The sequence below is a fragment of the Phyllostomus hastatus genome, unplaced genomic scaffold (genome assembly GCF_019186645.2).
Source record: "Phyllostomus hastatus isolate PE091 unplaced genomic scaffold, TTU_PhHast_1.1 phas_contig_40, whole genome shotgun sequence".
Classification (NCBI taxonomy): domain Eukaryota; kingdom Metazoa; phylum Chordata; class Mammalia; order Chiroptera; family Phyllostomidae; genus Phyllostomus; species Phyllostomus hastatus.
In genome coordinates this window covers 1,748,105-1,762,874 of record NW_025333872.1, presented here as the reverse complement: position 1 = coordinate 1,762,874, position 14,770 = coordinate 1,748,105, and the positions used below count along the sequence as shown (strand labels likewise).

The 14,770-nt window shown below is 52.5% G+C and overlaps 1 protein-coding gene across 6 annotated transcripts in view; it reads left to right on the top strand.

The window, feature by feature from the left end:
• Nucleotides 1-13,332, top strand: part of CCDC167 (coiled-coil domain containing 167) — a 28,222-nt gene extending 14,890 nt beyond the window's left edge. For 3 of the 6 annotated variants that reach the window (XM_045842843.1, XM_045842842.1, XM_045842841.1), the window contains 4 exons: nt 10,724-10,946; nt 11,289-11,383; nt 11,575-11,627; nt 13,000-13,332. In XM_045842843.1, coding sequence (XP_045698799.1) covers nt 10,782-10,946; nt 11,289-11,383; nt 11,575-11,627; nt 13,000-13,103 — 417 coding nt within the window. In that variant the 5' untranslated portion in view covers nt 10,724-10,781 and the 3' untranslated portion in view covers nt 13,104-13,332. Of the gene's footprint in view, nt 1-356; nt 502-10,723; nt 10,947-11,288; nt 11,384-11,479; nt 11,628-12,999 lie in introns of all 6 variants that reach the window. The other 3 variants (XM_045842844.1, XM_045842846.1, XM_045842845.1) reach the window with 3 other exon arrangements.
• The last annotated feature ends 1,438 nt before the right edge of the window (nt 13,333-14,770 follow it).

Here is a 14,770-nt window from a genome sequence, read left to right as displayed (position 1 = left end):
CACAAAACAAGGTTTTGTATTGATCAGTTGATAATAATTTTGTGACCAGAGACTCACAGGAGCTTAACCTGGTTCAGTATTTGCTAATTCATTTTTGGTGGCAACTTTACAGAACATAACTACCACAAATAACACGAATCAACTATATTCAAGATAGGCTGTCTCAGCACAAAAGCAGCCATAGACAGTATGTAAATTAATGGGTGTGGCTGTGTTCCAGTAACACTTTATTTACAAAACAGATGATGGGCTGTATTTGGCCCACAGGCTAGAGTTTGCCAACCCCTGGTCTAGAGTCCTGGGACAGTAGTGGTTCTGCTGTATTTCTTCCATCATGTGGTTCTGCCTTCCCTTAGGATGTTATTGTCACCTCATGAATGAAACCAGGCTGAACCCCACCGATGTACCCACTGGCAGGGAAACAGAGAGTGGAGGGAGCACACCTAGTGTCTTAAGAGTCCTGGACCTAAAGTACCCACTTTTCATTGGCAAAGATGTGAGGTAAGAAGCAAGGCCTCACCTGTCTGCAGGGGGAGGCTGGAAAATGCATTCAGCTAGGAGGCCACATGCCCAAATGCAGCTTGATTGCAGGGAAGAAGGGGCTAGTGTGTCTTAGTGGACAGCCCACAGTCTGCACAGATTGCAGTTTACCTCGCAGTGTGGTTTTGAGGATTAAATGAGAATATTTAAAAAGCTTAACAGTGGCCTGGCGGTGTTATGATCAACAAACAGTGCTCTTATCAGCAGCCTTTGTGGTTCTTTTGCATCATTTTATCATGGCTAAGTCAACCCCCTTGTTTGGACTTCAGTTTCCTCATCTGGAACACAAAGGACTTTAACTTCACCATGGGCTATAGGCTCACATGGTCCCAATACAGATCACAGTTGTCTTTTGTTTGGCTGACACAGGCTTGAAAAGTGTTTTGAACTTGCTGGGACATATGTTCTAATACCGCTTTACACCAGTCACATTTGCCAATATACTTTTTACATATCAATACCAATATAGATATTTACATTTTCCATCTTGATCTCTAAGGTTACTTTTTGCTTGGGTATTCTAAAATTTGAGATCTGTAACTGTGCACTTTAGAAAAAGTTTGGCATCTGGCTGTCTCCTCACCTTGCTCCTCCGTTGCCCCAGAGGGTCTGAGTGTTGAACATGTACTGATGCTCAGTAGCAGTAGATACTGTCCTCATTGACAGTCGTGTGCTTAGAGCCAATGAAGTGATGATTTAATCAACAATGTTTGTTAATCTGAGAGACCAATAAAATCCCCACAGGTGAGTGAGCTCAGCACCTGCAAACCGTCTCCACATGTTGTAATGCAGCAATGGCCAAGCAGGCAGCACTCACCCCCGAGGGCTGGTGCGGGCCGGCAGTACTGGGCAGTTCCCTCCCAGGATGGCCACGACATCTCCTAGCCTCCCTGACTTGTGGCTTCTCTTAACACCTTTTTATCCAACTCATTTGCCACCTCATGAGATCTCAGAGTTGGAAAAAACTGGCTGTGAGTTTTAGCTTCTGAGAGTTAATTCTGAACAGCAAGAAAGAATTTCAACTCAGATGAGAAATCACCAGCGCTGGTACTGATTTTAATGTTGTGTGGGAAGAGGGAGAAGGTGTATTTCATTCTAAACTGATAGGTGGGTTCTGGCTGAGGGAAAGGTTGCATTTCAGTCTAAAGTGATAGGATTTTGGCTGGTGTAAAACCTGTTTATGTTTTGTTGTTTTTTTTTAAAGATTTTATTTATTTATTTTTAGGGAGGGAAGGGAGGGAGAGAGAGAGAGAGAGAGAGAGAGGGAGAGAGAGAGAAACATCAATGTGTGGTTGCTGGGGTTATGGCCTGCAACCCAGGAATGTACCCTGGCTGGGAATCGAACCTGGGACACTTTGGTTCCCAGCCCGCGCTCAATCCACTGAGCTACGCCAGCCAGGGCAAACCTGTTTATGTTTTTAAATCTCTGATAGTAACGAGCTGTTACTTGGTCATTGCGCTTTACTTTCAAAGCGGGACTGTTCAACTTGGTATCTTTAGATGTTTCAATAGCCTGATGTCTTAACAGATGTGCAGTGTCTTAGCTGCCATTTTAAAGGAGATATTTGGTTTGATCTATTTCCCAGTACAAAAATCTATCAGTTTGGAAAGCTTTTGGCTACATGTTACAGAAAACTGACCTTAGTTATCTAAACAAATAGAAGTATATTTTTTCCCATAACAGGAAATTTGGAGGTTGGTGGCTTTGGTTCAAAAGCTCAGCAATGTCAGGGCTGGTATTTCTGCGTTCTCTGAATTGTTTCCTCATAGTCACAATATAGCTGCCCAAGTTCCAGTCATCATATCTGATTTTAAGGATTTTATTTATTTATTTTTAGAAAGGGGGAGGGAGGGAGAAAGCGAGGGAAAGAAACATCTATGTGTGGTTGCCTCTCACAGACCCTGCAACCCAGGCATGTGCCCTGACTGGGAATTGAACTGGCAACCCTTTGGTTCTCAGGCTGGCACTCAGTCCACTAAGCCACACCAGCCAGGGCTCATATCCAACTTTAAATGAGGAAGAAGGAGAAAGGAACTATAACACTCTATGTTCCTTTTATAAGCAAAGCATAAGCCCTCCCAGGAATCTCCCAGCTGACTTCTGCACATCTCGTTGGCCAGAACTGGTTCATGACCATGCCCAGCTGCATTGAGGCTGGCAAAGCATTGGATGAGCTGTTCTCACTTCTGTAAGGGAGTTAGAGAGGGGCTTGGGAATTAGTGCTGTGCTGGCCAACTAATAGTGTCTGCTACAGGGAATACAATTTAATGGGAGTCATTTAAAATTTACTGGAATCCTCAGAAAAAGAGGCCACAATCAGTGATGACGAGGTTGAGGTGGTAGGTTGAGAGGAGAAATGGCCTAGACATGATGAGTGCCAGAGGGAAGGAGTCTGGACACTGGTAGTTATTTGTCTAACATCAGCCACTGCTGTAAGCTGCCTGAGGGCAGGGAGGGGCAGGAGCACCAAGCCTGGACGGAGACAGCCTCCCTTCTGGAGCCGCCTGTGCACAGAGCTGACAGGAGCCTACCAATTTGCTGAGATAAGGACTTGAAGCAGCTTAGTGGACTGTCAATAAACATTACCAAATTGGCTTGAGTAGCTGGAGGAGGCACTTGAACCCTTGCCTCTGACATCTGAGCCCAGTAGGGTGATTTGCTGGTCAGAGGTTAGGAGGCCTCAGTGGAGCAGGCAGTTGGATGCTGCTTTGCTGGGGTGCTGCCCAGCCAGGGGCTGGGAGAAAGGCTTGCAACATGCGGAGATCATTCAAGGAACGCTGACCATTAAATGAGCCTCACCTGCTGCCAGACACAAGGGACAGGTCGCCACTGGGCAGGTGATTTCTCTTGGCAGCCTGTGTCTGGCTCCACTCCACTTGATGGGGGTCAGGAGACTAAAACCTCATTACCTAACACGGCTGGATGTCAGCATGTGTGGAGTGGCTGTTTGCCAGCATCTTAATTAATGAATTCATAAGGTGCGGAGTGGATGCCAGTTCTTGAAAAATGCTTTGAGCCTTTCAGCGATGAAGAAGCTTTTGCTAATTTACCAAAAAATGTATTTGGGGAAAGAAGAGAAAACAAACTCCAAACAACATTCTGGTCAGGGACAGATGAAGGCTGCAGGCAGAGGGTGATGTGTCTCTGCTCGCAGCTGCTCTGCAGGCGGGAAGGCCTCAAAACGTTTTAGCTGGCTGACTTCGGAGAGCCCCTCTCCCTGACGCAGGGTGAGGGTCTCTCCAGAGAGCGGACAAGCCCTGAGTCCTCTGCTTTTCCTGACAGTTGTCCACTGATTAAAACGGGAAAGGTTGCCCGTCTCCATCTGCACTGCCAGGAGAGGAACGTCTCACGAGGCCTGATGATTTGGGGAGCCTGATGAAGTTGTGGAGGTTTTTCTGCCCCCACAGAGTCCTGTGACCCTGCTCCACAGAAAAACACCCCTTAATTAGTGTCGGAGTAATCAGCCCTCTGGGGTTTGAAGCCAGTCACCTGAGAAATTGAAGCCCGTGACCCCCATGTGACTTGACTGTGTGGCCTAAGGGGCCCAGATGGAAAGCCCGGCACTCTTGCCAAAGACCATCTGGGCAGGCGGTCTGGCTTCTTTATCCATTATTATAAACATCCCGGGGCCGCCCTGACATGTGCAAATGAGTGGGTTTCCAGAAATCCAGTTCCCAGGCTGCTGGGGCTGGACGTGAAACAGCTGACACCACTCAGGCTGTGGATTAACAAGTGAAAAGAAAGGCTTCCGTCCCCACGGGGAAAAGAAGGGCTTGTCAGGCCCACTAAACCCACCCTTTTCCTTCTCCAAACTGAGTCCATTTTTCAAAAATTTAATTTATTGGGGCAACATTGGTTAATAAAACCATACAGGTTTCAAGCGTACAACTCAAGACATCACCTGCATACTGGACAGTGAGGCGGGGGAGGTGGCCGTGGGCAAACTGGGTCTGTTTCGTAGGCATCTGGGAAGGTGCCTCGGCGGTTCAGGTGATTCTGGGGAGGCTGCCTGGGACGTTCGTGAAGCCAGGGTTGGAGGGTGGTCGCCTCCGGTGTGAGGACGGATACTCGGCTCCGTGTCTTACCGTCCCCAGGCAAACGGATTTCAGCCAGGCCCTTCCTTCACAGAGAGTGTCTGTTATGTGGACAGAGACTGAGAAACGCTCCCGTACAAGATTGTTCCGAGTAGAGAGTCTCTCGAAGCCAGATCAGCAAGCTTAGACAGACTTGGACCGGGATGTGGAATAGCTGTTCCACACAATCCTTCTTTGTCGTGAATGTTTTCATGAGGGATTTTAAAGGAAGACCATGAGCTCTGGCGGAGAAAAACCCAGATTCAGAACCCACTTCTGCCACTTCCCAGTTCCATGACTTTGGGCAGTTGCTTAAAATCTCTGTGCCGGGCGTTTGCTCCTCTGTAAAATGGGGACAGCCCCTTCCTTGTAGAGTGGATGTCGTAGACCTCCCCGCAGATGGCCTCGCCCAGGGTGTAAGGAGTGGAGGTGGGTCCCAGGAGCCAAGAGTGGCTCAGGGCCGGTGGCTCTCTGCTTTGTCGATGTGGGGTGGCAGACTCACTGTGTCACCGAGGACAACTGCTTCTCTGTGGCATGAGTTTCCTCATCTGCGAAGTGTGGACGCTAATAGTGCTACTCACCCAGAAGGTGGCTGTGAGCGCTGCGTGAGGGAACGCAAGACAAGCCCAGAGCAGTACCTGGTACACGGCACGCGCTACCTAAGAGGTGGCTGCTCCTGGGGTGGTTTCGTTTTGCGTGGACTCTTGGCTTCCATGAGGCTGCCTTGACCCATCGTGTGCCGTCCACACATGCGAACCCCGTGGTTTGAGTTGGGCTCAGATACCCTACACTATGCTCTTTATCAGTTCTCGGCGCCCAGCAAGGACCTGGCCAGGCAGGTGCAGGATATGCCCTGTGACCATGGCCTGACTCCTGAGGTTAACTCATCGCCAGTCACTCGCTGGTCCAAAGCTCCCAAGAGCAAGGCCAGCAAGACCAAAACAACTTCCCAACCTAGAAAGCAGTGGCCGAGTGCCAAGCCCTGAGGGCGCGTTCTGCCCTTTCCCAGAAGAAAGTCTGGCCCTAGACAGTGGCCCCTTAGGCAGTGTGGGCAGGGAGCCATCTCCCAGGCTGTCAGGATGCTCATGGGAGTACGACTTAGCCACCCTCAGTAGGGGAACCTTTGATAGGGGACCGACCGCCTGTGGCTTGTTGTCAGCAGAACAAAAGCTGCAGGTGAGGCCCTGGCAGCAGCCAGACCCAGGGAGCCCGGCTTGACCTGACCGGTGTGCTGGTCAGTCTGCATGTAAGCTAGTGCTCATGTTTCTTGCCCCCAAAGAGGTCTCACTGGGGACTTTGCCAGGAGGCTCCATACTCCTGAAAAGATGCCTCACGGGGATTCGAGATGAATTTTACAGTTTCTCTTAACACAGTGGTTTTATGGCATATAGGACCTCAGGGAGAGTTCCCTAAAGCTCCAAGGTGTTATTCCCCAAGTCAGGTGGCAGAGGGGATTTTGCTTAGCTGGCTCGGGGTGACTGAGCTGCCAGCAGAGCGCCATGGAACACACAGCACTCAGAGCTGCCTCTGACGGGGGAGGCCTGGAAGACCACCAGGAGAAGCTCTGCCCTTGATGACTGAAAATGAAGAAGTCCTTTCTTCCCTTAGTACCTGCCAGCAGAAGCCACAGCCCCGCTTGGCTGGGGTTGCAACCCATGCTGACCTTGACTGCCAGGCTGATTTCGGACCTTGACATTCTTCTGCAGGGAACATCCCTGCCTCTGTGGAGAATCCTTGGTCTTATACTTCTCACTGCACCGGCTCCTCGGCTCACTCCCAAAGCTGCCCTCCAGGCACCGATCCCCCAGTCTGTGCTTGGATAAGAGAGGCAGTGTTCGGCGGCAGTACCACTCGTGAGCCTTTCCTGTTACAGTACCTGTTACGTCCTGGCTCCTGCCCCAGGCCTCTCTGGGACCTTTGGCTCCCTCCCACTTGAGGGAAGCTCCTTCCCACTCCCTACCTCATGGAACTCTTTCCCCCGCCTTTCTCTTCCTGTCGTGGCTCTGTGTCTTCCCCGTCTAGGCTCAGGCCAGGCTTTAGCCACTGCTGGGCTTGGGGTCAAATCAGACTGACCCACCAGGACCCCCTGCACACTCACCACCTACTTCTTGGTTCTTTGAACTGCTTACACACAAGTTACATGACACCTACCAGGTCCTCAGCTCTGAGGTGGAAGAAGGCACAGGGTGCTAACTTGTAGGGAGCTCACACCACACATCACTGCCTTCTTGACCCCTTGGGTTCCTTTGCAGCCATGCCGCACCTGCTGTCATCTCAGTGCCTTAAGTGTTCATTTTCCCTGTATAAAAACGGGCTCTTGGTCTTCTGAGTATAAACACATTGTATGGACACTTCTTAATGCTACTGTACATCTACTCTCTGCCCCTGTACTGTCTGAATGAGTTCCCTATCTCAGTCCTCACCTTGGCTGTAACCACTTGGACTATGACAGTCACAGCTAGCGTTGCTACCACAGCTCCAGGCAAATCTCAAAACTGGAGCCGGTCTTGGGCCTGGCATGCTCTTCCTGCTAATTGACCCGCTCTCCAGCTGGTTGAGCAGGGGTCCTGGGACCCTCCGTGGCCTCCAGAGTGTAACTCTCCCCACCAGTGTTGTCTGGATCTCTCTGCCAGGGCCTCTTTCTACTTTAACCCTCGGGCTTCGCATTCCTGCTCCCAGCTTAGCTGCGTGCCAGGTCCCGTAGAGCCACGGTGTGGCTGAACTTGGGCTCCACCTGCCGTTCCATGTCTCCCCAGAGTGCCCAGATCACACCTGAGTCTGTTCTGCCCTTCGACACTGCTCTAGGCTTGCATCCTCGGGTTGCACCAGGCCCAGCCTCAGGAACTCGGTGCTGTCTCCTGAGCCCCAGGCCAGCTTCATCCACAGCCATTCACAAGGCTCCTGACATGCATGTCCTGAGCCAGCTGGATGCTGCTCTGACGGTCTACCCTGCAGGCCACACCCCTGCCGAAACCATCCCGTGACTCAGAGGATGGCTACAAGTGACCAGGGGAATTTCTGTCCACCACACACTCCTACTTCTAGTTCCCTCTCTTACTCTTGCCACAAATTAACTGTTTTCTTCTTACTCCCCAAAGGTCCAGTGAAAGCTATTCTCTGATGATAATGGCCACACTCACTCACTGAACTACGCTGTGTGCTAGGTACTCTTCGAGCACGTTATGTATATTGGCCACATCCTCCTCACAGGTCTTTGAAATACCAAACATTATCTTTGCTTTACACACGAATAAACCGAGACACAGGATTAAGGGGCATGGCGAGTGAGCGGCAAGCTGAGGATGTGGTTGCCACCCCTCCCTGTGCGACCATGCTCTTCGGGAGCCACAATTCCAGGCGTCTAGGCACTTAGGTTTCCAACTATTTCCCCAGCTCTGACCTTTAGGTTTCTAGAATTTTCTTGACATTTGTCCTTATTCTGGTCCAAATCCCCTTGTCTTCTCTCCTGGTCCAGACTATTGTGTTCTCTGTTGCCATCAGCCTGCTGGCAGAGAGTAAACTAAGGACTCCAGGTTTCCACTGGGGAGTCAGCAAAGTAAATAATCCATGTGCATGTCGTTGAGAGTTGACTGAAAACCCAACTAGAGGCTCCCTTTAAGGCCCACTTTCAGGGTCTTCTCCCTCATTTCTGGGCCTATCATGTCAGCTCTGCTCTCCTGAACACTCCTGACCCCAGTCACAAATAAAAGATGAATCCTGACCCTCCACCCTGCCTTTCCTGCAGCCAGGAGGTCACCTAGAATCTTTGCACCATTATAGCTGCTCGGGAGTCCGCTTCTGCTTCAGCATATGCTTCAGGGTGTTTGCTGGCATGGTCTCCTTCTGAGGACAGGTTTCTGGCCCTCTGAAGGGCCAGCCAGCCGCCTGACAGTCTCAGCTCCCCTCACTCAGCCCACTTCAAGCAGCTGGGTTATTAGGGGAACTTAGAAGAGTCTTAGAAGGTGTTTAGAAGGGTCTCAGAGCTGTCAGCAGGACATAAATGTTCACATAGGAATTCTAGAACTTGAGTCCCTAAAACCTTGGTTTGTGTATGTCTATTGAAGCCTCATTAACAAGTGGTAAATGAGAGTGGGGATATTCAGTGGAACTGCAGATAAATTGGGCTTGTTCAGAGAGAGGCCTCTGGCTGCCAGCTCCACAGGCCCTGCCCGGAGCACCGCCGCTGGTTGGCTCAGCTACTTGGGGTCTGCCAACCTCGATTTAAAGATTTTGCTTAGCATGAATTCCTGGTCTTGCTCCGGGTGAGTTAGTACTTGTCCGGTCTAGCCTTCTAGAGGTGTTTAGGGATGGAAATCCCCAAACTTTTTCCTTCCCAGAATGACGTGCAAACCAGGGCCTGGCCCAAGGGCGGCAGGGAGAAACCTAACCTAGGACTAATACATGCACTGGGCGACCCACAAAGTCCATGTCTGTGGGCTCGTATAGTTGCTTCCCTTCCTCCTCCCAGCTTCTGTAGGTACAAGTGGAGGGTTTCAGAGGCCACTGTCACACGAGGCCTAAACCCGTCTCCATCTCCTCCACCCCAGCCGTGCCCGACCTACCCCAGGGCTACAAAGACTGCAGGGGGCCAGGCCTTGCTACAAAGAGGAGACAAATGGCCAACATCCTTTCTCAGACGGGAGCTACAAGGTCAGGCATCCCTAGGGGCCAGGAAGGCACATTCCGAACTGGAGTGGCCCGATCTGGGCTAGAGTTGAACCCCAGGTTGCAAGTTTACTCCATCTGCCCTCAGGGCTCCCAGAGTTTGGGAAGATGAGTGTGGACACACAAGCTGGAATGACATAATGACATCAGGCTCATGAGACAAGGACTGACTGATTTGCTGTGGGCAAGAGGCAGTACCCCTCTGGCAGAGAGGTCTCATAGAGGAGATAGAGCAGCTTCAAGAATTAAGCTTTGCTTGGGATGCAGCATGGAATTTGGTGCCCTGATTGGAGTTTCTACATCATGAAATGGAAACAGTCTTGGGGTTCTGAGGGGCTGGGCTCTGTGTTGGGGTGCTGCTGTGAAGGGTGGGCCGCATGGCAGCCTGAAGCACCTGCTGCTCTCAGCTCTGGCTCCCTGGTTCCACCAGCCGTGGCAGCAGGCTGCAGATGTTCTCAGAATCTGGCTCCCCAGAGCTCATTTCCCTACGGCTCCTATTCTAGGATGGCCTTTGACCTCAGGCACAGGCCCCATCTCCTAGCTGGGGCTGTTTCCTTTGGTGCCCATTTGCACAGAAATGACAAATAACCAGGCAATTAACTCAACCCCGTGCAGTTATTCCCTCCCACAGGGCCCTGCTTCTGGAGGTAGAGCTGGCAGCGTGCTGGGCTGCAGGGAAGAGGATACATGGTGCACCGTCTGTGCCGGGCACTGGGATGAGGGAAAGTGGCCCCCCCGGGGTGGGTGCTGACCAGGGAGAGGGGCAGATGGCCCAGACACTGACACTGGCCCCAGAACACCTGCCTGGGACTCCAGGATGTGTGCTTGTGAGCATTGATTACTGTCTCTTCAGGGGTCACTCTGGAAGGGACTGGAGCAGGGAACTGGCTGAGAGCGATATGGAGAGAGGGGTGCTCCACTTTGACTCCTCAGAGAAGTGATTCTGTTTGGGGGACCTTTTCTTCCGTTTATCAAATAGAAGTCATATTTGCTATCCCTCCCGGGGACGTGGTGAGAATGAGTTAAGTCAGATGGAAAACTGAGCATTTCGGGGCCCTGTGGGCCTCCCGCCCACGGAGATCAAGGCTCCTGCCAGCAGGGCGGTGGTCTGAGAAAAGCGGGCCCCAGCCCAGCATGGTGGTCAGTTAGATGCCTGGGGACAGATGGACACAAATGAACTTTCAAGGTCAAATGCATGATACCAGGACCCAGGCTTGGATGATCCAGTCCAGTGTTTTATGTACATTTTCCCACAACTCATTATTTTATCAAGTGCACATCACTGAAATTATAATCAAAACAAATAGGAAAACAGATACCTTTGGCAACCACCCTTTCAGACATTATTTTGCTCACAAGTTACAGCCACCTTGATGATAGGCTATGTTTTTGCTCAAGAATCTGGTCAGAAAGAAATGGAAGTGTTTTGCATGTTTTTCCACAGCAATTTCTGGTGACTCTCATGGAAAGACGTATTGTCTTACAACTGAGATTCCTCAGAGATGAAGTTCGATCAGTGGGATAAACACCTGCGTTTTTGCCCCTGGATGTGCGATTGCCCATCCCTCCTGTGTTGGGTACATTGGAAGGGCAGAGCCTTCCCGAAGCATCTCACTTCACTCCAGGACACACCTGTGTGGCAGGTGTCTGCCGTGTTCAAAGCTCTGGTTAGTCCTGCTGTGGGGCCCTACTGGGGCCTATGCCGGGGAGACAGTGACTAAGGGGCTCTCCCTATCTGTCCCCAGCCCACGACTTGGCCCACGGGGTCAGCACAGCTGTGAGACCCTGAGCAACACCCCCACCTATTTCCAGTGGGGCTCGGGCTGTACCACGTGGAGGTAGAGGACAGCAAACCAGAAATGTTAGGGATGTTGGGGGTGGGGTGGAGTGGGGAGCTGTGCTGGAAGACTCCTAGAGGCTTCCTCCTCCCCATCATAAAGTCCTGACTATTTTGAAAGTTGAAAGGCTCTGCTGCCCATTTCTAGCTGCTAGTGTGCTGTATGTTTCAGATTGATGGGCTGGAGGAGAAGCTGTCACAATGTCAGAGGGACCTGGAGGCTGTGAACTCCAGGCTCTGTGGGGCAGAGCTGAGCCCAGACACCAGGTAATGTTCCTGGCCACGCCCTCTGCCCGCCCTCCTTCAGCCCTCCCTGTCTAACCTAGGCCCCAGGCTTTTAGTCCCCCCTTCCACTGCCACCAGAGACCTGGGCCCTTGTCCAACCTGCCTGGTATGCCGGCTGCCCCTCTGGTGAGAAGGAAGAGGGCTGGAGCCATAAAACTCCTTCCCCCTCACAGGAAGTCTCTGGAGAAGGAGAAAAACAGCCTGATGAACAAAGCCTCCAACTATGGTAAGAAAGTTCCCTTCTGTTAGCAGCCCCACGCTCCAGTCCCAGGCTCCAGTCCCAGGGTCCGGAGGGGCAGGCAGCCCAGAGAGCCAGCCCACAAGGCAGCAGGGGTCCAGGAGGCTGCAGGAACCCACCACAGGCCCAGCAGCCTGGAAGAGCAGTTTGTTCCTTTGTTCCTAGGGAGACAGAGTGGCCTGCGGGTCCGTCTTCCTGGAATGAAGGGGTGCGATGGTAGCCAGGTCCAGAAAAGGGTCTCACAGCCACTCAGACTTGGGAGGTCTGCTTTCTCTGCCCACTCCTCCCAGACCTCCACTCCACCCTGAGGAAAACCTCGTGATGGGAGTGAGGGCCTTGGTGAAGGAGGGTGAACCTGCCCCTTAGCTGCTGCGAAGGGCTGCTGGGGTGGAGCAATGCTGCCACCTTCTGGGTGCTGGGGGCAGAGCCAGGTAGAGCCAAGACCCCCTTTCTCCCCAGGCTTGGCACCGAGTGCTGTGGCTAGGCCCACTACCACCCCTTCCGCCATTCCGCCCCTGCTGGCCTGGGGGAAAGATGGTCCACAGAGGCTCCTTGATTTGTTTGTCCTATTCTCAGGGGCCAGATGTGGCCAAGAACCAGCCCAGAACAGTCCACATGGCAAGAAACCTCCCAGGGGGGCCATTTTGAAAAAACACTAAGCACAGCCCATGTGCACACCCACAGCCCTACCTGGGCCGTGGGCTCTGTCTGCTCTGCAGGTATCTCCCTGCTCCCTCACACGGGTAGAGATCGGACATCAGTTACCCCTCCAGCCTGGCAGTTGTCACACACCTGCGTGTCGCACGAGGAGATGAATGACGACTGCATGGCTGTCGAGTTGCACTGGCTTCCTCTAGAGCAGAGCCTGACTACTCACAGCACAAACTGCCTCCTCTTAGCTCCCCCCATTCGTTGGCTAGGCACACAGCAGACTGGGAGCATGGTGGTGCGGTTACCCCGTTACCTACCCCAGCGTCAGCCCGCAGGTCCCAGGTGCCCTCAGAGTTTCTAGTTGAGGCACCCTGAAGGGATGAGCACCACAGAGCCACTCAGCAACAGGCCGAGGACTCACCTGGTGATGCCATGCCACCACGTAGCTTGGCTTTCACATGTGGCCTTTTTGGTGACCCATCACAAATCCCATTCTCAGCTTCAGCTGCATTTGAAGAGAGATGGTTGAGCAGCATTGAGTGCTGGGACTTTTGTGGGAAAAGGGGAGTCATTTTTACAGATAAGGAAGCAGCTGGTAGGGAACACCTCTGCCCTTAGCAGTGTGTGCGCCCATCTGTGGGAGAGGCAGAGGCAGATGACAGCAGCAGATGGACCCAAACTACCTGTTCAACACCCTGTATCCTCCCAGAAAAGGAGCTGAAGTTGCTTCGGCAGGAGAACCGGAAGAACATGCTGCTATCTGTGGCCATCTTCATCCTCCTGAGCCTCATCTATGCCTGCTGGACCATGTGAGCCTGAGATTTCTCCAGTCTGCAACCTGGTCACAACCAAGCAGGCCCTTCAGGCCTCAAGAGGACCAACGTACAGGGACATACCTGCTCCACCCGGACACCAGAGCAGGGCTTCCTGTTGGTTCAGCCCCTCCTGCCACCCTGCCCTGCCAGGGCCCTGGGTCTCCAGGACTGCGTGCCGGCTCCTCCCTGAGCCCACGGGAGAGGCAATAAAGAACACCCGGGCTGCACCTGTCTGCTGAGTCAGTGTCATGGTCCCACTGCAGCTAGGGGCAGGCAGTGGGGGGCAGGGTGCACGGTGCACACTCAGGAATCAAGGAAGAGATGTTCAGGGAAAGTTCTGGACTTAGAACTCAGAAAGAAGGGAGGCTGCAAAGGTGAGCCCCTGGCTTAAGTAGAGGTTAAGGAGACAGCAGGAAGTGCTCTCCAAGCCAGAACTACACTGGGAGCCACTTCCAGGGCTTGGGAAATGCACCGTGTCCACACCCCTTCCCCCAAAAACACATTGCCTTGCTCTCTAATCAGTGCCACTGCCTGTAGTTGTGGCAGAAAAAATGTAGCCTTATGCTGCGAAAGGCAACTTGGGGACTTGAAGTGGTCTCATGGCAGTCCCACAGAGGCAAGGAGTTAATCCGTCTTCAAGAGGTAGGCAAGCCGGTGAGGTCTCGTGGAGTGAGTGGGCAACAAGAGCCACGGTAATGGCCAGACTGACTTATGGTGACAGTGGCCAGTAAATCAGGCAGGGTTTGCAGGAAGCAGCAGTAGAGGCGGGGCCGACTGGAGGGGGAGGCAGGAGCCGCAAACACGGACATCTCATACAGCCCCTGGGCACATTCCCAACCCTACTCCCAGCACAGGGCCAGGAGTCTGGAGTGGGAGGCTAGAGCAAGGCAGAGCGGTGCAGGGCAACCAAAAAGGTGAAAGGCTTGGAAGCTGAGATCTCCCCAATGAAGTAAGTAAAAAAGGAAAGTTGTCCCGGGAGCTTGGGCAAAGACCCTTGAGGCCAGCGTGAAGGAGCCAAGCAAAATGCAGGCAGGCTCTAGGAGGAAACCAGCACCAGGGAGGGAGGTGCTGCCAACACCTGCACGTCCCCCACCCCAAGCACAGCACCCAGTGCAGAAAAAAGGAGGGATGCTGGCTGCAGGTCAGCGAAACCATCTCTCCCTCCCTCTGGTCTAGTGGCACTAATTGGTCTGACACCTGTGATATTTTAGTCACACAGACTGATCCAGGATTGTCCCAGTGCCACCAGAGCTGCGTGATTCATGTAAGGGAGAAAGTGCCTCCCTACCCCGCTAGGCTGTAGGTCCATTCATCCTCCAGTCTCAGCTAACAGGAGCTGCATCATTTCCTGACTTCTTTGGGCCCCTTTCTGGCAGCAGGCAGCAGTTCTGGGAGCCCTGAGTTTGGACAAGTCCCTGATTAAACAAATCCTCTCTTCTAGCACAGCTTTCTCCCCCTTCACCTTCAGCCCAAGCTGTTTTATCCAAGCCAGTCCCAGACCACAAAGTACCAAGGACAATCAGCAGCAGCCCCAGCACAGGGCCACACAGGCATTAAAAATATGTTTATCTTTAATGATCCAAGATTTTGCAAGACACACTGATATACCTAGAGCTGGGTGGAAAGACAGCATTTTAGCAGTGCTGCTGCCAACGGGGGGGGGGG